General features: G+C 46.8%; 1 protein-coding gene across 43 annotated transcripts in view; it reads right to left on the bottom strand.

The window, feature by feature from the left end:
• The window catches only part of EP400 (E1A binding protein p400), a 134,362-nt gene that overhangs the window by 61,589 nt on the left and 49,055 nt on the right, over positions 1-23,718 (bottom strand). For all 43 annotated transcript variants that reach the window (XM_028830189.2, XM_028830193.2, XM_028830205.2 and 40 more), the window contains 10 exons: positions 22,200-22,289; positions 14,001-14,108; positions 12,433-12,623; positions 11,859-12,036; positions 7,462-7,598; positions 5,911-6,080; positions 5,425-5,599; positions 5,177-5,313; positions 1,358-1,544; positions 500-666 (listed from right to left, as the gene is read on the bottom strand). In XM_028830189.2, the coding sequence (XP_028686022.2) occupies positions 500-666; positions 1,358-1,544; positions 5,177-5,313; positions 5,425-5,599; positions 5,911-6,080; positions 7,462-7,598; positions 11,859-12,036; positions 12,433-12,623; positions 14,001-14,108; positions 22,200-22,289 (1,540 nt within the window). The remainder of the gene's footprint in view (positions 1-499; positions 667-1,357; positions 1,545-5,176; positions 5,314-5,424; positions 5,600-5,910; positions 6,081-7,461; positions 7,599-11,858; positions 12,037-12,432; positions 12,624-14,000; positions 14,109-22,199; positions 22,290-23,718) is intronic.

Below are 23,718 nucleotides of genomic sequence, written 5' to 3'. Positions count from 1 at the left end.
TACTTCCAATTGCTAGATTTAGACTACGAGTCATTTATATCTTGTTTTAATCATCTAACGTGTCTGTCCCTCCCAGCCTCACAACACTGGCAAAAGCATCACTTCAGAATCATTCACATGTCACTTGTAAGACAATGACATCACGGTGGGGGTGGAGCCCTCTGCCTGCCACACTCACGACACGTGTGGTCCGGCCACACCAGCCTCCACCACAGGAGGTACCAGGTTAAATGCAGCCCTGACACCCACCCTACCCTAAAACTGCCATGAAGACGATCAAGGCAGTTGCTGCTCAGGGAGACAAGTAGTTGCACTGCACCACACAGCCTAAAAGGCATCTGCACAGCCACATGTACCACAGCCAAGGACATCAGCAAGGTCCCAAGAGCAGCAGATAACCCAAGTACATTAGCAGCCTTTCTTTCACCACGCGTAGACCTGGGTCAGCTGCGGGGACCCTGGGAGCCGACCCTCCCCGCTGCCTCTGGGTCGCACGCACCTGCTGGCCTTCAGCTTTGCTGCTGCTGGTCGGGCTGCTGGGGCTGCTGAAATGGAGATTTCCTCCATGAGTTTCCGTGGTATCTTTTTCTTAGACAGCAATTCTGCCTCGTGACGAGTGATTTTATTTTCTAAGCCGATGAGATCAAACATAGAAAGATCGGTTTCCTAGAAAAAAAAAGAAAAAAAGTCTTGCTGCATGAAGTGGCATAAAAAGCACCTAAGAATCAAAACTGATTTCTATGGCAGGGCCCTAACGTGGGCATCCAGATGCGCCCCCTCTAATGGCCACTCGGCAAGCAGACCCTCCTCCACGCCAATACACGGGTGCTGTCATGCCCTTGGTGAAGTTCTGCGGATGCACCGTGCGTGCTCAGCTACTTCTCCCAGGCCACAATCCACACAACGCCAAGAAAGCCTGCCCTCCGCACCTCTGCCCTCTGTGCATCTCTGCCCTCTGCACCTCTGCACTCTGTGAATCTCTGCCCTCTGTGAACCTCTGCCCTCTGCACCTCCGCACTCTGTGAATCTCTGCCCTCTGCACCTCTGCACTCTGAGTCTCTGCACTCTGTGAGTCTCTGCACTCTGTGAATCCCTGCCCTCCGCACCTCTGCACTCTGTGAATCTCTGCCCTCTGCACCTCTGCACTCTGTGGGCCTGCCTCCCTTGGGTAAACTTCCAGAGGTGGAACACTGATGTCTAGCCATCAGTGCCGCTAGACAGTGCCATGTATCGCAGAGCTGCAATTGCAACTGCAGAAGAAGAGCTGGTTGAGAACCATTTCCAAGAATGGTTTTATCTATAATGTGCCTGGAAAAGACATCCAACAGTGATTCCGCTTTCTGGATCCTCCACTTACCCTCCAGAAATCTCTCTCCAGTGCCTTCAGGATTAGAGATGCGGACGGATATTCCAGGGGCCCCGCCACATAGGAAGAGCCTGGGTGCCGGGGCTCGACGAGCCCAGGGTGATTGCAGATGCGCTGCAGCCGCACGAGGATGCTGAGGACATTGACAAAGTGCCCGCTCTTCAAGGCCTCCTGAGTGCTGCCCGTGGAGGAAGAAGCATGAAGCACTCAATCCAAATGGCACATGGACATATTCCCACCCTCACGATCAACTGTCTCAACTCCAGAAAGGTGGGCAGAAGCAGATTTTTCTAGGTCCGTTTACTGAGTTAGACAGAGTGGCCATTCAAGTCCACGTCCCAGGCAGGGCCTTCTGCACTTGCTCGCCATCCCCGTTTAGAGTGACACCGCCCCACCAGAGCTGACCAGAGACAGCCACTCCAGTTCATTCTTCATTCACAATCATAGCTAATGCTCTCAAAGAGACGTGGGGGGCAACCAAGGGGGATAAGCAAAGTGAGGGGCAGGGTGAGCGCGGCAGAGCAAAGCCCCTCACACACCCGCTTGGCAGCTCTGACGCCTGGTCCTGCACTGGCCCTGCAGGTGGTGCGCGGGGGTAGACAAGGGCCCAGGTCCATGCCCTGTGCGTCTTACCACCCAGTGAAGGGGGCAGACAGAAGGACCTACAACGCACACTGGGACCAAGGCTGGGCAGGAAATGGGACCGTGGTAGGGAGTAGCCCTCTGGCGTGAGCACAAAGCACCAGGCAGCCTGAGGGAGGAAACCAGGGTGACAGTGACGACAGGTAACTGGTCTGGAGAGAGATGGCAGACTCATGGGAAGAGAAGGGAGGAGACAGCAATGGCAAATTTCCAACCCAAACAACTGGGTTGATGGTGGTGCACACCCTAAAACGGGAACACCAGGGAGGGAGCCAGGCTTGGGAAAACACGAACTCAGTTCTGCCATGCTGGATGTGAGGAGCTCAAGGGTCAGCTCAAGCGCAGGTGACAGAAACCACCATGACAGCAGCACAGAACCCAACCAGGGCCGGCACGGAGGCTCACGCCTGCAATCCCAGCATTTTGGGAGGCCAAGGCAGCAGCACGCACCACAGAACCCAACTAGGGCCGGCGTGGTGGCTCGCCTGCAATCCCAGCACTTTGGGAGGCCAAGGTGGGCGGATCACTAGAGGTCAGGGGTTCGAGACCAGCATGGCCAACATAGTAAAACCCCGTCTCTACTAAAAATGCAAAAAAAAATTAGCCAGGTGTGGTGGTGCATGCCTGTAATCCCAGCAACTCGAGAGGCTGAGGCAGGAGAATCACTTGAACCTGGGAGGCAGAGGTTGCAGTGAGCTCAGATCGTGCCACTGAACTTCAGCCTAGGTGACAAGAGTGAGACGCTATCTCAAGAAAAATTTTTTAAAAAACAAAACAAAACAAAACAAAAAAACGAAAACAAAAACCCAAGCAGGAGGGCTCCACAGGGGAGCCGATGCCTGGAGTCCTGAGTCCCCACACAGCTAGGCGTTGGCACATGAGAAGCACAATGCATAGGGGCTGAGAAATGAGTGGAGACCGAAAAATGGAGACAAGCATCGGGAGAGCTCCTGCGAGCCTGGCTCTGGAGAGCAGCGGTGGGAAGGAAAAGAGACCAGGGAAGGACTTACATGCACAAGGGCCGGGGCACAGCACGTGCTTCAAAAATAATGGCTGAGAAGATGGATGATTCCGGAGAAGGGATGGGACTTAAAGCCCACATGGACGGGCTGATAACAGAAAGGCAACTCGCCCTGGCTAACAGGAACCAGGAGAGGCCAGCACAAGTGCAGGGTGGTCTGGGCAGGTAGGGAGTCTGGTCTGGCAGCTCTGGAGCTCACGGTACAGAAATACGGGCGCTGCCCTCACGGCAGCGGGTGTGGCACGGTCCCTGCAAGAGGGAGGAGCTGACCAGGACAGGACGCTCCTGGACCACCCGAGGATCCCGTCGAGCACCAGACAGCGCCCCAAACACTTGATTACCAGGTGCTCTAGGGGGGCGAGGCATGCGCACACCTAATGCACTATAGCTTGATTTCACAGTCTCAGAAAGAGGAAAACGTGCATGAGGAGTCCGAGTGCCCTCCTGCCATTCCGCCCGGGGAGCAGATGCCACACAGCCAGCCTGAGCCCAGCAGAAGAAGACATGCTTTCCCCCTACAGGTCCCAGGGCCGCCAGCCTCTCACACCTCAGACGACACTGCAACCCTGACGGCAAACAACCATGCTGCGTGGGCACAACCCCAGAAGGGCAACGGGTCAGACTCCCTGAGACGGTCCCTGTACGCAGGGCGTGGTCAACGTGACCTCCCTGACACGCTGGCGCCCAAACCCTGCATACGTTGTGAGTCCTCTCCACTCAAACGACAACTAGTGTGTTACCAAAGCTGGCACAGGCTGATTTCAGTATTCTACTGAAAAATCTGACACCAGAGCTTCAGCAACGTGGCAAAGCGTTTTCTGTCCACGCATACAAAGTTTCTACAATGCCCGGAGAGTCTCGCCACTAACGGCGTGGAGTGAGGTGCTGCTCCGCTGCCCTTCCTCTTGGAGAAAGGACGGTTGTACTGTGTCATTTGTGAAGGACTGAGAAATTCCACAGTCATCATGCACACTTACCTTCCCTCCTGAAATCTTCACTCACCAGGTTTAAGCTGCATTCACAGTCACCCTCCTCTCAAGGGTGCCCAGGCGCCACGTGCACATGCACAGAACGCTGGCAAGCCCCTGAGTGCACGCCCTCCGGCTGCAGAGCAGAGGATGAGGCACAGAGAGGGAGACCCAGGACGGGGGGTGGGGGTGTGCGTGTGTGGCTAACATGGGCTCACCCCTAGTCTCCGCAAACCACAGTCTGCTGTGCCCATGGCCACGGAGTGCACTCACACGATCGCCTGGCATCTGCTCCCGCCACAGCAGCTCACCAGGGTCCCCATGTCGTCTCCCCACAAGGAGGGGAGCACATGAGCACGTGGCTGGTGGAGGAGTGGGGTCGCTGATCCAGTGTGTCTGACTGTGGCCTGTGAGGGACACTGAGGTGGCATGGGGTAGGGGGTAACCCTGCAGCACTGCCTCATGGCCACACCCCCAGCAGAGACTGAGTTGTGATGACTAAGCACAGATAAATTTCAAATCCTCCAAAACTTGATTTCCAGGGTTTTTTGGGTTTCTTTCATCTAAACTCAGAAAACTGGAAAGCCAGACAGACCAAAACCATGCACATCTGACGACCTCAGAGGATCAAAGGGGGGCCCCACACTGTGTCAACTCCAGGGGCACAGCTTCCGGCACCAGCACGTCCCTGCAGAGGCACAGCAGCCAGCCATCACATGGTGTGCGCTGAATGGCGCATTCCACCCCATGCAACACCCCGCTCACTGCGCCGCAGAAAGCAGCGTGCCACCTCCTGTGGGCCATAGCCGACCCAAGTTCTGGGGCCTCCAGGCTGGCTGTGGGAAGGCGAGCTGCTCAATCATCGTCTCTCCCAGATGAATGGAAACTAAAATTCACAGAATTCTCTGGGCAACACAGAGAGCAGCACCAGGACACCACCCTACACATGGGCAGCTACACAGGAGTGGGGCTTCTGAGACAGGAAGTACAGCAGGGCCAGCATGAGCCTGGAAACACCTGAGGCCGCAGAGTCTGCTGCCCCCAAGAGGGCACCTCGGCCTCCAGCTCCAGACACCCAATCCTTTCGGAAAGGAGCTTTCTGCTGAGGCCACAGAAAGGGCCTCTGTCCCTCACAGGCAGGGACAGCGAAGGGGGCACATGCCCAGAGTCCACACTCACCCGGGTTGTAGGATAACATCCTCGTATAAGGCTTTTTGTCGGTTAGAAAGGCGACACTTCAAAACATGCTCATATTTCTTTGTCAGTTGCTTTTCCACATCTCTCTTAGTTCTCCTCAAAATAAATGGCTGTGTCACCTGAAAATAAAAAACTGTTTACTGTTTTCTTTCCAAAAATGCTGCTTTAACACGTTTACAATGAGGCATACACGTTTAATCACTGAGCTGAAATGGCAGAGCCCAACCTACCCTGTGTAACCTTATGACCACCTTATGGTAGTAATCCTGGCTCTCTTCACTGGGGGCCCTCAGAGGGGAGCTCAGGTAGGGTCTGGAGATCCCTGGGACCAGGAAGTGCACCATGGTCCAGAGCTCCAGGAAGGTGTTGTGCAGCGGCGAGTCGATCAGAAGCAGGCGTTGTTGGCTGCAAACAGGACAAGAGACAACACTGGAATTCTCCAGCCACGGGGCTGGATGCAGCAGCGTCTTCTCGGACAACGTGTGAGAAAGGGGACAGTTATTTGACACTGTGAATGTCAACGTGCACATGACTGAAAAGGGGGGCTGCATTGACCCAGCTCTGGGGCTTTCTGGCCCACGTGCTGGGATGAAGATGAAAAGCAATTCTCTAGCTCAAAGGCCATTTTTTGTGTCTGCAATTACGCAGATTTCTTCAAGAGAACCTTTTACATCAACAGCAAAGAACACTCAATGACAAGCACGGAACACACAGACCTCTGCAGGGTGAAAACCGCTTCCCAGTGCCTCTCGGTCATGCCTTTCACACGCTGCATCTCATCAATGACCAGACACTTCCAGCGCACTCGTGTGAAGGCGGTGAAGCCCCGGAAGAACTGCGTGTAGGACGTGATGCAGACGTGGAAGCTGTTGGGTTCGGCCCACTCCTGCAGCACAGAGAGGATAGCTCAGTGCCTTCGCACTCCACTGTCTTCCAAAACCACCTTGAGGACACACGCTTCCCAAAGCTCTCCACCCAGTGACTCCGTTCCCACCTATAATTCTACTCGCTTTTTTAAATAACTTGCTATTACCGCACAGAAAATGGCTGCGTTTATGTTTTTATCTCTTCCTCTAGGGGTCTAAAGCAGTTTCGTTGACAAATTAAGAAGCTATTCTGCAGGCGCTGACAATTACCATTTGGAAAATACTGAGATTATAGCAGAGGATCCTGAAGCAGGGCGAGCTCTTCTAGTATCTAATCAAAACAAGGGGAAGTGTGCTCAGAAAAATAAGAGATGTCAACATCTGTATTGCAACTGACTGCATTATACGCTTTCTAAAAACAAACTAAAAGCCAGACACAGAACTATGGCTTGAATGTGTTCCCTCCAAAATTCATGCTGAAACCTAACGCCCATGGTGGTGGTATTGGAAGTGGACACTTCCCTGCTCTCAAGGATGAGCTTGTGCAGCAGGAAAGGGCTGGAGGGAACCAGCCTGGAGCCTTTTGCCCTTCCATCCCTTCCGCCAGGTGCCCTCCAAAACATGCAGCAGCAAGGCCCTATCTGGGAGGCGGAAACCAGGCCCTCACCAGACACTAAATCTGCTGGCATCTGGATCTTGGACTTCACAGCCTCCAGAACTGTGAGAAATAAATGTCTATACTTACAAATTACCCAGTCTGTGATATTTTGTAATAACATCAAAAACAGACTAAAACAGTAAAAAAGAAAATACTACTGAAAGCTCACTTTTTCTCACTTTTTCAGTAAACACTACTCAACACAATGTCGTCTAATGGTCCAAAATGTTCTACTCAATGGAAAGCTGTGATGAATCTACCTTTAGTGACCTAGTACTAGAAACTATAGGGCAGAGAAAAATTTTTAATAAGTTAAAATTTGTTCCAGAAACGTCATCTATTAGGCATGTTGTGCAAATGTTTCTATGGGTTTTAAATTCAGATCTGGGGGCACCCAGCTTCTCCTCTGTGCCTGTGGAAGTCAGCAGGGCCTCCAGGGAAAAGTGCCGCACTGCCCCAGAGAAGACCATTTCCGGAGGAAACTGCCCCACTTTCTGGACAATGACACTGAGCTCTGTGCACACCTGGGCCTGCGAGGGTGTGGCCCTTCTCGCAGGGAACGGCCAGGCCAAGGCGGTACTGTCTATGCTTTCGAGAGGAACAACGTAAAGGTTTGTTAACTCATGAATGAGTGATTTTTAATAATTACATTAGTAAGCATGTCTTCACATTTTTTAATGTGTCTTTTATAAAAATTAAGATGGCTTTCTGTTTAGCTTTATTTTATGTTTAAAAAAAAATACCTGTCTCTTTGCTTTGAGTTCTCTGTGACTGCCAATATATGAGAGGATTTTGAGCCCGGGACACCAACGTTTCAATTCAAGCTCCCACTTGAGTATATTACAACTTCTCACAACAACAAGATGGGGGCCCCAATTACCTACAAAGGAAAAAACAGAATTTTCCACGTCAAAGTATCTGTCATGTCCAGGCACTGAGCACTGTGTCTGACCAGAGACGCTTCCTCAGTATGAGTAACATGAACCACCACACGACTGAGGCAGACTTGGGGGGAACAAGTGCATTCGTCTGGAGCCAGCACACCGCCCAGAAGCTGCTCCTTGGCCCCCAGGGTGCTGCTGCACAAGCAGCAAGCCTGGCTCAGAGGAGACCTCAGTAGACACACATTGAATGAGCAGTCTCAAGAACACCCTGGTGTTCATTCAAACCACTCTTGAGCTCCTCCAAGAGTCCGGAGGAATGAGCAACACTTAGAAAGTAGACTCACAGACGAAGAGAGCCCCAGACCCTGCTCAAGTCCTTCCCACAAGCCAGGCGACCATGCAGCAGGCATCTAAATTGTGTTTTGTCAGCCAAGGGCTTGTGCCCATCACTGCTTCCCAAGCTTTAGTGAGGGCACATCCAAACCATCCTAAAATACATTGTTTCAAATTTCCTTCTTCAGAAAACTATGATTTTTTTTTTAAGATGGAGTTTTGCTCTTGTCACCCAGGCTGGAGTCCAACGGCACAATCTCGACTCACTGCAACCTCTGCCTCCCAGGTTCAAGTGATTCTCCTACCTCAGACTCCTATGTAACTGGGATTAGAAGCGCAAGCCACCATGCCCAGCTAATTTTCGTATTTTTAGTAGTGATGGGTTGTCACCATGTTGGCCAGGCTGGTCTCAAACTCCTGACCTCAGGTGACCCGTCTGCCTTGCCCTCCCAAAGTGCTGGGATTAGAGGCAAGAGCCACTGAGCCTGGCGAGAAAACTAAGGTTTTTAAAGATTATTAGAGGAATACATATGAATTTCAACTTCTGTACTATAAATGAAACATAAACCAAGTTACAAGACAGACTTAGTAGACTTTAAACAAGTATTTACAACACATCCATCTACAGCCATTACTGCTAATATGCAAAGCATTCCTGCTGATCCTGGAAAAGAACCACCCAATAGAAAAATAAACAAAGGATATGAACAGAAGTGTCACAAAGAAAAAAATATAACAGGACAATAAACTCTTTAAAAGACACAACCAGCTGGGCGCGGAGGCTCACGCCTGTAATCACAGCACTTTCGGAGGCTGAGGCAGGCAGATCACAAGGTCAGGAATTCAAGACCAGCCTGACCAGTATGATGAAACCCCGTCTCTACTAAAATACAAAAATTAGCTGCGCATGGTGGCGTGCGCCTGTAATCTCAGATACTCAGGAGGCTGAGGCAGGAGAATCACTTGAACCTGGAAGGCGGAGGTTGCAGTGAGCTGAGATCATGCCACTGTAACTCATCCAGCCTGGGCAACAGAGCAAAACTCCACCTCAAAAAAAAAAAAAAAAAGACACAATCCAAGGAGTAAGTAAACACAAATCAAATCCAGATGGTATTTCAACCCCCAGTAAAAAACAAGATTTAAAAAAAAAAGAAGAAGAAAAGAAAAGCTGGCTAGGCACAGTGGCTCACAGCTGTAATCTCTGTAATCCCAGCACTTTGGGAAGCCAAGACAATCTCTGTAATCCCAGCACTTTGGGAAGCCAAGACAGGAGGATCTTTTGAGGCCAGGAGTTCGAGACCAGCCTGGGTAACATAGTAAGACCTCATCTCTCCAAAAAAAAAAAAAAAAAAAATTAGCCAGGCATGGTGGCATACACCTGTATTCCCAGCTACTTGGGAAGCTGAGGCAGGAGGATCGATCACTTGAGCCCAGGAGGCTGAGGTTGCAGTGAGCCAGGACCACACCACTGCTCTCCAGCCTGGGCAGACACCTGTACCAGCACCTGCACTGATGCAGACCACACACTAAGGCAAAGCCACATCAGCTCCAGTGCTTGCTAGGCCTCTATCGTGGTTGACTCCAATCTTTCTATACTCATCCCCCACCGTCCCCTCATACCCTCTTGCCCTCACACTGGCCTCGGTGGTGTTCCTGGATGTCAGCTGCATTTGTAGCCCCCACCCCCAGTGCCCCATCTCCCTGAGACCTTGCCCCAGCTGGCCAGGATCCTGTCACTATGCTGGGTCATCAGTCCATTTCAAGGTTCATCTGTACCAGTGTGGGGTTCCTGAAAGCAGGGCTGCACCCTCAGGACCTAGAAAAGTGCCTGGGGTCTGTGACAGCCATCACGGAAGGAGCAGATGAATGAATGCTGAATGATTCACTCATCTGTTCAACTGACAAAATACAATCCCCTAGTTTTAGAAGCACAGGCTACTTTCAGGCTGGGCATGATGGCTCATGCCTGTAATCCCACCACTTTGGGCAGCCAAGGCAGGCAGACTGCTTGAGCCCAGGACTTCAAGACCAACCTGGCAACATGGCAAAACCCTATCTCTATCAAGAATACAAAAATTAGCCACTTTTTTGTTCAGTCACAGTGATCTTCCTCCTTAGGAGGCTCAGGTGGGAGGATGACTTGTGTCTGGGAAGTCAGGGCTGCAGTGAGCCCTGATCATGCCACTGCAATCCAGCCTGGGCAACAGTGCCTTAAAAAAAAAAAAAAAAAAAAAAAAAAAAAGAGCCAGGCACGGTGGCTCAAGCCTGTAATCCCAGCACTCTGGGAGGCTGAGGTTGGTGGATCACTTGAGCTCAGGAGTTCCAGACCAGCCTGGGCAACACGATGAAACCCTGTCTCTACCAAAAATTAAAAAAAAAAATTAGCCGGGCATGGTGGCAAGTGCTTGTAGTCCCAGCTACTTGGGAGGCTGAGGCAGGAGAATCACTTGAACCCAGGAGGCGGAGGTTGCAGTGAGCCGAGATCGCGCCATTACACCCCAGCCTGGGCAATGAGAGTGAAACTCCATCTCAAAAAAAACGAAAAACAAAACCCTCTCCGGAGCTGAAGGGACCCTCAGCCCTGCCTCTCTCTCCTTAAACTACTTGGACTGAGACCCCCACTGCAAGCCCACTGTGCTCCATTTCTTTTCACACAGCCTTCAGTCAGAGCACCCATGGGGTCATCACTTCCCTAAGCTGACCCTCCTAATTTAAACACGTCCAACTTTTTTTTTTTTTGAGACAGAGTCTCGCTCTGTCGCCCAGGCTGGAGTGCAGTGGCCGGATCTCAGCTCATTACAAGCTCCGCCTCCCGGGTTCACGTCATTCTCCTGCCTCAGCCTCCCAAGTAGCTGGGACTACAGGCGTCCGCCACCTCGCCCGGCTAGTTTTTTGTATTTTTAGTAGAGACGGGGTTCCACCGTGTTAGCCAGGATGGTCTCGATCTCCAGACCTCGTGATCCGCCCGTCTCGGCCTCCCAAAGTGCTGGGATTACAGGCTTGAGCCACCGCGCCCGGCCCATCTTTACTTTCAAAGCTCAAATATGAAGATGAGGCCACGTCCCCTCTTCTCTGCAGGAATAGCAAAGCCTGCTTTAAGTCTGGAACATACAGTGGGAACCACATTCCAAGATGTTTACTGAACATTTCTCTTACAAGAGCAAGAACAGTGAAACCTTGTCCTGTGTTAGAGACACAAGTCACACCTTCTTCTGCAGCTAGGCACAGAGCAGGAGACTGAGGTGGGCACCTGACCTAAAAGCCAAGATAGGAAGGGCAGTGAACAGGGAGCTGACTCTAAAGACTGGAAAGGAGGCCAGAGGGCCTACACAAGCTGTGTGCCAGTCAGAAGTGTCAAGAGGGTGAAGAACCAGGTGGGGCTGCCATGCAGAGGCTGAGCCCCCACAGGGTACCCAGGCCCGTTCCCTAAGGAACCCGAGCAGTGGATCAGAAACGCTGCCCCACTGACAGGTGAAATCCAGCAAGAGGGACAAGAGGAGGCGTGCACATAGTAACACGAAAAGGATACAGTGAGCCAGGATGCGTGCCACAAACCACCCCACACAGTTGAGAGCCCTACAGCGGGGTTTGTGCCAGTCTAGAAGCAGCAAGGGAAGTGGACCACCTGCTCTGCTGCCCACACACTGCACAGTGACCTGACCCTGGAGTCACAAGGTTCAGTCACAGCCTGATGAGTCTCTGCATTGTATTAGATTTTCACTAATAGTTACTGGATGTTAACTGTGAACTAGTTTTTTATTCATTCATACAATGAATACTTCTGAGCCTCAATTTGCTCAGGTCAAAGGACAGAAGCAAAGAAGTAGATAAGAAGGCCAAGTCCCCACACTCCCATCAAACACACTGGCCTATGGGTAAGTCTTAGCAAACAGGTATTGTTCAAAAAACTAGCAAACTCTTACCTTCGTTACAAGCTAGGTGGGCAAAAAAAGCAATGATCTGCACTGTTTTACCCAGTCCAGCTTCATCTGCCAATATGCCATTGAGATTCTTCCTGTAGAGCTTGGCCAGCCAGTCCAGGCCAATCTTCTGATAATCTCTGAGAGCCCCGTACAATAGAGGCGGAGCATTAAACTTGACCTGCAGCGATGAACAGATCAAAGAGTGGCTGCTGGTCAAAACAATCACCAAACTTTTTCTAAAAACTGAAACCAAAGTCACACTATAAACCGATTAGAAAGCCACAAAAATGATCTACAGAAAACAGGAAGAGGAAGAATTGCTTCTTTTGGAGACCAAGTCTCGCTATGTCATCCAAGCTGGTCTTCAACACCTGAACATCTGGGCTGAAGCAATCCTCCTGCCTCAGCCTCCTGAGTAGCTGGGACTACAGGCACATGAAGAATTGCTTTTTCTGACAACTCTGTAGTTGGGATAGAGCACTTCACTGGGAAGAGGAAAAGCTTTTCTCATGGCTAAGCTATGTGCTCTGTCTCTCAAAGGCCCATCCCACACTTGAAAAGCTCAGCGCCTCACCGAGGTTGTGACCCGAGCACTGCCCTTGGGCAGGATGGCTTCAGCCACCGCAGTGACGTCCGCAATGTCCTTGGCATTTGGCTTCCCGACATTCATCCTCTCGGCAGCTTTGAACTGATCCATGATGAAAAGTGAGTCAATGAGAACCAAGTCCTTGCGACTCTCCCTGTCGCCTGGACAGTCATCCGCATCTGTAACGACAAAAAAAAACAGAGAAGTGGGGGCTGCTGAGAGGCCTTTATAAATCTGAACCTTTTTTAAAAACAGGAAAAAGTTTATAGAATCCAACTACTTCAAATACAGAATTAGGCAATAACTTTTTACTTGAAATCCAAAATATCTAACAATGCTATCTGGATAAATGGGAGAGAACTCTTATGAAACTATCAAACCAAGGACCACTCCGGAAAGCCCTCCAAGAGTATAATTTGCCCCAAATAGTCTGGCATTTTGGAAAATGTCTCCATAGCAATCAGGAGCTGGTATCACAGAGAGATACATGTAGGTGTTTCAAGGTTTAGGGATCTCCCTTCTATCACCAAGAAATAAAAAAGCAGAATGCTTTCCCAAATGTGGGAAACTGGGAGGAGACCAAACCCGCCACTCCTTCCTCTGGTCCTGCTAGCAGTGTGGGGTCGGGAAAGGCCTGAGCTTCCCAGGGCTCCTGTGGGCCCCTCCCCAACTTGTATGCAGGAGTCTAACTGTCCCAAGAACTGTATGCGGGGGGCTAACTGTCCCAAGAACTGTATGCGGGGGGCTAACTGTCCCAAGAACTGTATGCGGGGGGCTAACTGTCCCAAGAACTGTATGCGGGGGGCTAACTGTCCCAAGAACTGTATGCGGGAGTCTAACTGTCCCGAGAACTGTATGCGGGGGGCTAACTGTCCCAAGAACTGTATGCGGGAGTCTAACTGTCCCGAGAACTGTATGCGGGAGTCTAACTGTCCCGAGAACTGTATGTGGGGGGCTAACTGTCCCAAGAACTGTATGCGGGGGGCTAACTGTCCCGAGAACTGTATGCGGGAGTCTAACTGTCCCGAGAACTGTATGCGGGGGGCTAACTGTCCCGAGAACTGTATGCGGGGGGCTAACTGTCCCGAGAACTGTATGCAGGAGTCTAACTGTCCCGAGAACTGTATGCAGGAGTCTAACTGTCCCGAGAACTGGAATGAGAGCAGGAAAGGCAGACCTTTTCTGGTATGCTCTGTGCATCTGTTTAGAAAGTCTAATAAGTAAAATAAACTACTCAAAACTGATGTGTTAAACAAACACAGCACAGCCTGAATAAACATGCTATCTAGGTCCATAAAACAATGATGTTTATAGATCTAGAGAAAAATATTTTACACCCTTCACAACATGATCAAGTGTCCCAATAGCTGTGCCAGGTTAATAAAAGCACAGAATGTAACAAAATTCTATTCAACATAAAGATACTTATTAAATATTTCTAATTTTTTATTTTATCAAACTAAAAGAAATTTTCTAAATCTTATTTGAAGTCTTTGTCTGTAAGTATTCCGGCTTCTGCTTTTAACCCTGAATTCTTCCAAAGGCTGGTAGCGCACCTTCCTCTCCACTTGTGTCCTCCCCATCAGGCTTCGGCCGGGACCACTGAGAACTCGGCAGGAAGGCGCCTTCGTACAGCTTCATCAGGTCCAGGAGGGGCAGCTCAGCTGCAGAGGGTTGAGGGCACAAGGGCTGTTACTTTATAACAACTGTCATTTGAATTGGGAAGGAGCAGCGGCCAGGAAAACCACAGTAAGAAGGGCAAGGGGCTTCCTCTCACATGTATTCCTTTTTCCGGCTTTAGATCACTCCTTGGAAAAAGATTACAATGTCTAAAAGCACACTTGTTTTTTCTAAAAACTAAAATGGTTGCCCATTACTGATAAAAGGTGTAAACTATTTTGTTGGGGCGTGCAAGGGGAATCATGAGAAATTACTCAGTAAGCGCAACACACGTTTGGGTCATGACATACCAGAGACCCAGACTTCACCACAACACAGTACAGCCAGGGAACAGCACTGAACTTGCACCCCTGAAATTTATGCAAATTTAAAAATGTATAAAATATTTTCTCTATAAAGATGAGAATCTTTGAAAGAAACTCAACTGTATTCACAAAAGATTTCAAATACCTGAAATAATCTAAATGAACAGTAACAGTATAGACGAATAAATAAAAATGTAAAAAATGAACACCACTGATAGGAAATAACTGATGAAGATGATATATAAAAATATAAAACATCAAAGTAAAAAATAAAAAGCAAAAATGTTAAAAAGTATGATAAAACATAGTTAGGCTTTTTTAAAAAAAACACTCACCCTAATTGCTTAAAAAAAATACCACACATTAAATCCCCAATCACAATGGGCAAAGGATATGAAGCTGTTACATACACAAAAGTATAAAGGGCAATGAAATACTTTTTAATTGATCATCCCTGGAAATCAGTGCACAATTTGTTTAGTATAGAATTATCAACCACCTTAAAATCATAACACTGAGAAACTGTTATGAATTAGGTACTCTCACTTGCTGCTGATAATGGCGTAAACTGGTTGGATTTTTCTGGAAATCAACACGGAAAGCTGAAGGGCTTTGGAATCCAATGCCCTCAACCCCATCGTTTCCCCCTTTAGTGAGTCTATCCAGAGGAATGAGAAATGTGAACCCAGATTTCTGTTCAAAGAATGTTCACACAGTGGTAGATCTAACAGGGGAAAACACTTTAGTTGGGCTGTGTACTCGTGATATGTGCGCTTGTCTGCATCTATAGTTTATGTCAAATAAAGACTGTTGAGTCAAAACAACAAATGCCATGGACAAGTCCCCTACAAGGACCACGTTAAAGGCACTGCCCATTTGGGACTAGCAAAACACCCTTTGAATTCATTTGCTCAGGATGTTAAACATTCGCCACACTGGCTTGATGGACATAGACGTAATGGAGCCCAGTGAAAGTATTAAGTGTTGGCTGTGGAATCCAGGTGGTGTGTCCATGGTGTTCCTAACAAGGTTCTTCACCTTTCCTGTCTGTCTGATGCTTCCAGAGCAAAATGCTGGGCTGCACCACTACAGCATATGACGCTATATATAAGTAGAAAAACAAGCCAAACAACTGGAAACTTCCAATAACAAGAGAATTCTGTAAGGTGTCTCAGAACAAACAATACACAGAAATCAGCCTCCACATAGATAAATGAGTTAGAAAATGCAATAGAAGAAAAAAAAAACCCATTTAGACAGAAAATTAAATACAGTTGTCCCTCAGAATCCTTGAGGAGTTGGTTCCAAGGACCCTCTTGGATACCACAATCCAAGGATGCTCAAGTCCCTTATATAAAGTAATGTATATTTGCACGTAACCTATACACATCCTCTCATATATTTTAAATCATCTCTAGGTTACTTATAATACCTAATACAATGTGAATGCTATGTAAATAGTTGTTACACTATTTTTTTTGTATCTTTTTTGTAATTGTTGTGCTGTTATTTTGGCTTATTTGCTTTGGGGATTTTTCTGGTTGGCTGTTTGGTTTGTTTTTGTTTGTCTGTTTTTTTAGAAATGGGGTCTTACTATGTTGCCCAGGCTGAACTTGAACTCCTGGCCTCAAGTGATCATCCTGCCTCGGTCTCCCAAGTAGCCAGGATTATAGGTGTGAGCGACCACACCCAGCTGTATTATTATTTTTTACTGTTTTGCTTTGTTTTGTTTTTGGTAAATATTTTCTATCTGTAGTTGATCAAATTCATGGATCTGAAACCATGGATATGAAGAGCTAAATATACTTAGAATTAAACTTTCAAAAATGCACCACATCTCCGTGAAGAAAGCTCTCACAAGCTCCTGAAGACCATGAAAGAAGCCTTGACCTGACGAGAGGCTCTGTTCATGGATTCAGCTCGACACCATGAAGACAACGGGATGCCCGAGAACCCACCTCCTGCAGTTTACTCCTGGCCTCTCCCACACTGACCTGGCCTGACTGATGTGACCACCATCCGGGAGAATGACAGCACGTGACTCCAAGACTCAGTTATAAAAGATACTACAGTGTCTATCCTGCTCCCACACGGACACTTGCCCTGAGACACCAGCCCCAGGTCAGGAGGACACTAAACCTGCCCTCAGCATGCAACAGAGACCATCAGCTGGCAGAACGAACCAGCCCGGAATGGCATCCTCCAGCCTGCCACATCAAGCCTTCTGAAAACCATCTTCACAGGAGACCTACGCCACAACCACCCAGCAAGGCTGCTCCCAAACTCTGCCCCAGAGAGAGTATACAGTGTACAGCGCTGATTTACCAGGTAATCTAGTAAGTCAAGAACGCACACCACGATCAGATAGCCACCGCCAACAAGAACACAGAAAGCTAACAGAGAAGAGGAAATGAAGTAACTAAATACTTGACTGATGCTTTAACCAGAAAGAGATGACTAAAGAACAGGTGAGAAAACACAAAATAAATTTTTAAATTATGATAGATCTAGGCCCAATTAATAGAACAGGCTTAAATTTAATACAAATGTACTAAACACTCCAATATAGAGACACAGGGATGTTAGAATAAACTGGAGGGCAGAGAAGACCAACTACAAGCTATTTACAAGAGACATGCTTTATAAAAGAACACAGATTAGAAGTTAACAGAAACTCCCTCTGGAGGAAACTCCCTCAGTGTCAGGCCTAAAATAACTGCCACAATAAACTTCCAATAAATTGTCAAAAATCACAAAGTACACTAGGAAACAATGTACCATCAGCAGAAACCAGGATTCATAAACGACAGCAGAATCAGACCTGCAAAAACGTCACCCATGCAATTATCAGGCACAGATTATAAAATTTTATATCTGAAGAAATAAAAGAGAAGACTGAAAGTGTGAATACACAGCAAGAGATAATTTTAAAATTTCATGTAGGTTTTCTTAAAAACCATTGGGAATGTCTTAAAACAAACTGGTAACTGGAATTTAACACTTAATCAATGGGTTAACAAAAGACTAGGAAGAGCTTAAAAGAGAACTCATCAAATAGAAAACAGATGTGATAACATTATCTAGAACCAAGTAAAAATGAAGTAACAGGATAACAATCCTAAATCTATATATGCACATACTAACATAGCCTCAAAATACATACAATGAAAACTTGACAGAAACTTAAGGAGAAACAGGTACTCATTATCATAATGGAAAATTTTAACATACTTCTCTCAGTAATTGATAGAGCAAGAAGACAAAAATCAGTAAGGATAAGACGAATCGGATAATGCAATCAACAAGTTCTACCTGGTGGACTCAGAGAGAAAAGGGTACCATAACCTGATGAATTCATGTTGTTTTAAAGCATGTATGGAATGTTTATAAACTGATCCATTCAAAACCCACCTCAACAAAATCCAGATCAGTGAGAATCCCATAAATCCACTGTCTGATCAAAATGCAATTAATGTAGAATAATAGTAAAAATATATATTGAAAACCCTGTAATATTTGGAAATTAAGAAACATCCTTCTAAATAACTCACAATAAAAAATATATATATAGGGGAAATCAGAAAATATTTAAAACTGAATAATAAGCATGATATTCAGCTAAAGCAGTATTACAGAAAAATTCAGACCCTTAAATGTTTATATTAATGGGCTAATGAAAATTAGTAAGTTAGTCATCCAAGTTAAAAACTCAGAAAAAGATGTTTTTAAAAAAGAAATACTAAGGGCCGAAACAAAACAGAAAACAATACACAAGCGTCAGGTAAAAAAAAAAAAAAAAGAAACTGACAAACTTTTGACAAGACTATCAAGAAAACAGAGAAGCTTAAACACACAGTATTAGGGGGAAGAAGGGACATATGTACAAACGTAGCCAAGATCGGAAATGCTGTAAGGAGAAGTTATTGACAATGTATGCCAATAAATTTTAAAATTTAGATGAAATAAAGAAATTCTTAGAAAATGTGACTATCAAAATTGACTATGAAGAAAAGAAAAAGTCATATTCCTCAATTTAATGCACAAGGGCCAGGCGCGGTGGCTCACACCTGTAACCCCAGCACTTTGGGAGGCTCAGGTGGACAGATCACCTGAGGTGAGGAGTTGGAGACCAGCCTGGGCAACATGGCAAAACCCTGTCTCTACTACAAATATTAAAAAATAGCCAGGTGTGGTGACAGGTGCCTATAATCCCAGCTACTGAGGAGGCTGAGGCAGGAGAATCGCTTGAACCCAAGAGGCGGAGGTTGCAGTGAGCTGAGATCACGCCACTGCACTCCAGCCTAGGCGACAAAGCAAGACTCTGTCAAAAAAAACAAACAAAGCATGCAATACCCATCTACAACAGAAACACTGAAGAGTAGATACGAACTTCATTAATCTTATAAAAATATTTACAAAAACTCTATACACCATGTCCATTCTGGAAACACTAAACGTATCATCACAGTCATCCTGAGAGCAGCAGTGAAGAACACTCCATAGGACACGTCAGGCCAAGGCTTCCACACACTGTAGATCCTCAGAACAACCCTGGTTATCCCATTTACAACTGAGAAAAACACCACGGAGAGCTTAGACAACCTGACCAAGGCCATGGGGTCAGTAGGCAACAAACATTAGGTCTGAACCATGCAATTATGACTCAACACTCTAACACTCTACCTTTCTACCGAAAGTGTTCCCCTTCAAAGCAAGAAAAAGCCAAAGTTGTCCACCACTAGCATGAACTCAACACTGTACTGAAAGTCCCACCAAGCACAAAACGGCAAGAAAAGGTAGTATAAAAGGAATAAGGATTATAAAGGAAAAACTCTTTCTTCAGAGAAGTATACAAAGACTTTGCATACAAGACTGTATGCAAAGAATTAATGAACAGAGTTCAGAAAAGTTGGCTGGGTGCGGTGGCTCAAGCCTGTAATCCCAGCACTTTGGGAGGCCGAGACGGGTGGATTGCGAGGTCAGGAGATCGAGACCATCCTGGCTAACACAGTGAAACCCCGCCTCTACTAAAAAATACAAAAAACTAGCCGGGTGCGGTGGCAGGCGCCAGTAGTCCCAGCTATTCAGGAGGCTGAGGCAGGAGAATGGCGTAAACCCGGGAGGCGGAGCTTGCAGTGAGCTGAGATCCGGCCTGGGCGACAGAGCGAGACTCCGTCTCAAAAAAAAAAAAGAAAAGTTGCTGAGTATAAGAGAAACAAAATCGACTGCACTGACACGTATCAGCAATATATTTAAAATATAATTTTAGAAAATATACCACTTGGCACACCTTTTAAAAATATATAGTACCTAGAATTAAATTTAACAAAAGAGACACAATCATCAAATTTCATGGAAAGCTATTTAGGAAGACCTAGCTGAAGGGAGAACTATATTTTGACCATAGACGGGAAAGGCTGAACTTCATAAAGATGGCAATTCTCACAAAGCATCCATTAATACAATTAAATTCTAATCAAAATTCCCAATAGGTTTTTCTGTGAAGCTTGATGAGCTGCTTCTAGCACGGATCTGAAATAGTCACCAAACAGACAAGATCCTCCCAACGCAGAGCAAGGCAGAGAACCTACCTGACCAGACATCGAGAACTATTATAAAGCTACAGTAAGAAAGACAGTGTGGCATCAGTACAGACTGGCACAAGTTTTCCAATAAAAGAATAAAGATCCCAGAAAGAGCCGTGCATAAAAGGAAACTTGTTTTATGTCTGAGCTGGCATTGAAGATCAGTGGGGAAAAGATCGGCTTTTCAATATGACTTTCCAAATATACATTTGGGGGAAAAAAGGGAAACTGCACTCATTTCACAATGTAAGAGTAAAGCAGAAAAATTCTAGATGATATATCCTTGTGAACAAGACTGACAAATTCAACTACAGTAAGTCCTCACTAAACATCATCAATAGGTTGGTTCTTGGAAATTGTTACTTTGAGCAAAATGATGTATAGCTGATCGGTGGACAACCTGGGTTGGAACTGTGAGGGTCCTCTATCCACAGCAGGACCAACCCCTCCCCTTCCCCCTACCCCACTACCTTCTTATCCTACGCAACGTGAAGATGACGAGGATGAAGACCTTTATAATCATCCACTTCCACTTCATAGTAAATGTAGTTTCTCTTCTTTATTTTTTAACAACATTTTCTTTTCTCTAGCTTATTTTGTTGTAAGAATACAGTACATAATATTAAATATACATAACATATAAAATAGGCCAGGCACAATGGGTCACACCTGTAAACCCAGCACTTTGTGAAGCCAAGACTGGAGGCTCACTTGAGCCCAGGAGTTTGGGACTAGCCTGAGCAACACGGTGAAATCCCGTATCTACAAAAAAACACAAAAATCAGGTGGGCATGGTAGCGCGCACCTGTAGTCCCAGCTACTCGGGAGCTGAGGTGGAAGGATCGTCTGAGTCCAAGTCAAGGCTGCAGTGAGCTGTGGTCCGCCACTCACTCCAGCCTGGGTGTCAGAGTGAGACTGTGTCTCAAAAAAAAAAAAAAGAAAAGAAAAAGAAAAAAACCACATAAAATAAGTGTTCATCGACTGTTTCATATTATTGATAAGGCTTCCAGTCAACAGTCAGCTGTTAGTACGTTTTGGAGGAGTCAACAGCTATATGCAAATTTTCAACAGTGCAGGTGGCGGGGGCGGGCTGGCACTCTTAATCCCCACATTGCTCAATGGTCAACTGCATAACAAACCGATGTTTTTTCCTCATGGCTATAATAAAACAACATTACTGTAACGCCATTTCACTTCAAGTTGCAGTTTCCAGGAACTCACTGACAACATGAAATGAGGACTTTATGTATGCTGAAATTAAGAACACCTTTCATCAAAAGGTACTGCAAAGAGTGAAAAGACACACCACTAACTGGGAAAATATCACTGCAACACAGAACTGACCAAGAATTCGTGTCCAGAATATATAAAGACCATCACCAACAAGTCAATACGGAAAGAAAACACCAAACTGAGCCAAAATGAACAAAGGAAGAAACATGAAAAGATGCTTCACTTCATCAGTTATTAGAGAAGTGCAACTTAAAACCACAAGGAGATACCACTTTTTATCCCCAGAGTGGCAGACAATACCAAGAGTTCCTGAGATGTGTGACAGCAATGAAAGAATAGCAATAAAATTAAATATATATAATTCGTTTTTTAAAAAAGAGTTCCTTCCTGAGATGTGGAGCTTGGCACACCCACTCTAAACAACAGTTACTCTCCTGCCCCTGATCACAGGCAAGCCACTCATGCACACGTGCCTGGGGAACAGGAGAATGCTCACAGCAAACACAGGGAACCAGGTGAATGGCCACCAACAGCACAAAACACAGTCAGTGACATATTTACAAAAAAAATACTGCCTGGCAAAGACAATGAATGCACTGACAGCAACACATAACACTGCGGCTGAACTCAGGACACACAGGCTGAGTAGAGACAGCAAGCCCGTCAGGCTGTGGTGGGATTTGTTCATACGAAGCTCTCACACATGCAAGACCAACAGTACATTCAGGGAGACACATGCAGGTGGCAGGGAAAAAAACAGTCAGAGCAGAGTCCTACACACAACCCCGGAGGGCCAGGATCTCCAGGTCAGGAGGGAGAGCAGCAGGAGGCACACAGGGACTGTATTCCATAAAACAGGCACTGCTGCCTCAATGTATTATTATTCACATCTCACACGTTTTAAATGTTTCTTTGCACCTACTGAATGTTTAATAAGGTAGCAACAGCCTACCTTCCTTGGCTAAATTAGAAAGTTCTGTTTGGTGGTCCACAACGCCTTCGTTTGCTTCCTCCTCTTCAATTGTTTCCTCTTCGTCGTCCACTAAAATGGTTATCAGCGAGCGTCACTGAGAGGCAACACCACTTGCATGGCTGTTACTCATTATACACCATAAGGCTTCGAAATTATTTTGCATAGCTATTAAAGAAATTGAAACTGAGCTTTTAAACTTCTCAGGTTAAATTTGGAAATGATCATTTAATTAAATGAGCAGGAAACTGGAAGCGTATTTCCCCTTCCATTTCAGGCTGTGAATGACAGCCCTGGTTTTTCCACACATGGCAGACCTTCTTCAGGCCAACATATGGAATGCTGTCAACCCTCCTACCTTCCTGCAGAGCCCCACTGTGGAAAGCCCACAAGCATGCCATCCGGGATCACTGTGAACTCGTCATCGCCATCGCCCATCTCATGAGGCCCAGCCACATCAGCCTGACACTATCCTTGGCTCTCCTGTCCTCCACAATCACCAGCTCAAGCCCGCTCCGCTCTCTTCAGCCCTCCAGCCCTGAACCTCACACCTCACTCGCCATAGAGATCTTGGCTCCTGGCAGAGAAAAGAGCAGCAACCAGCATCCCCACAGCCAAACTCCCTCTGTCCACGGATCCTCTCCCCACCTGGGGGCCTGCACCGTCTCTCCTCTCAGCTGGCTCTTAACTTTTCTTCTCACAATCTAACATCACATCTCTCCCTTCCCACCATCAAAACTCCTCATTTCTTCACTACAAGACCCCCACTGCCCACCAAGAAGGCCTAGGCACCTGACCCCAACCACACAAGTCACTGGGCCTCCGGGTGCTGCCTTTTCTGACTGTACTCGACACCCTGGTGGCTCACGACAGGCCTGGCCATCTCCTCTTCTTGGAAACGCCTTCTGCCATTCCTTCTGCCTTCTGATCACTTGGTTTCCAGAGTGGAGAGCTTTGGAAAAGAAAAGTGAAGAAGACCTCGGGCGGTTAACTTGGCCTTCTCTGAGTTATCCTAAGACATCTTTAGGCATTAAATAGAAGCCAAATAAAGGTCTGTTTCAATACAGTTGAGCACCACATAACGACGTTTCTGCCAACAACGGACCACATATGCAATGGGACCCTGTAAGACTGTAATACTGTATCTTTATGTTAGCTTATCTATGTCAAGATATGTTTAGATGCACAAATACCACTATATTCCAATTACCCACAGTATTCAGGAGAGTCACGTGTGTGCAGGTTTGTAGCCAGCGGCACAGGCTGCACCATCTAGGTTTCAGTGAGTACTCTGTACATTCACGTAACAACAAAATTGCCCAGCAACGCCTCTCTTAGAATATATACCCATTGTTAAGAAACACATGACTGTACACAAATGTGCTCCTGAGAATGTGAGAAAATAAGGAAAGTGGAGATGTCAATCTACATAAAGCCAACCGCAGGTACCAGAGTACAGGCCAGAGAAAAGGTGTTCCTCATGAAGAAATGACCTAATCCT

Source organism: Macaca mulatta, chromosome 11, assembly GCF_049350105.2.
Source record: "Macaca mulatta isolate MMU2019108-1 chromosome 11, T2T-MMU8v2.0, whole genome shotgun sequence".
In the NCBI taxonomy this organism is placed as follows: Eukaryota; Metazoa; Chordata; class Mammalia; order Primates; family Cercopithecidae; genus Macaca; species Macaca mulatta.
Note: the sequence above shows the minus strand (reverse complement) of the source record. Positions and strands in the feature narration are given on the sequence as shown.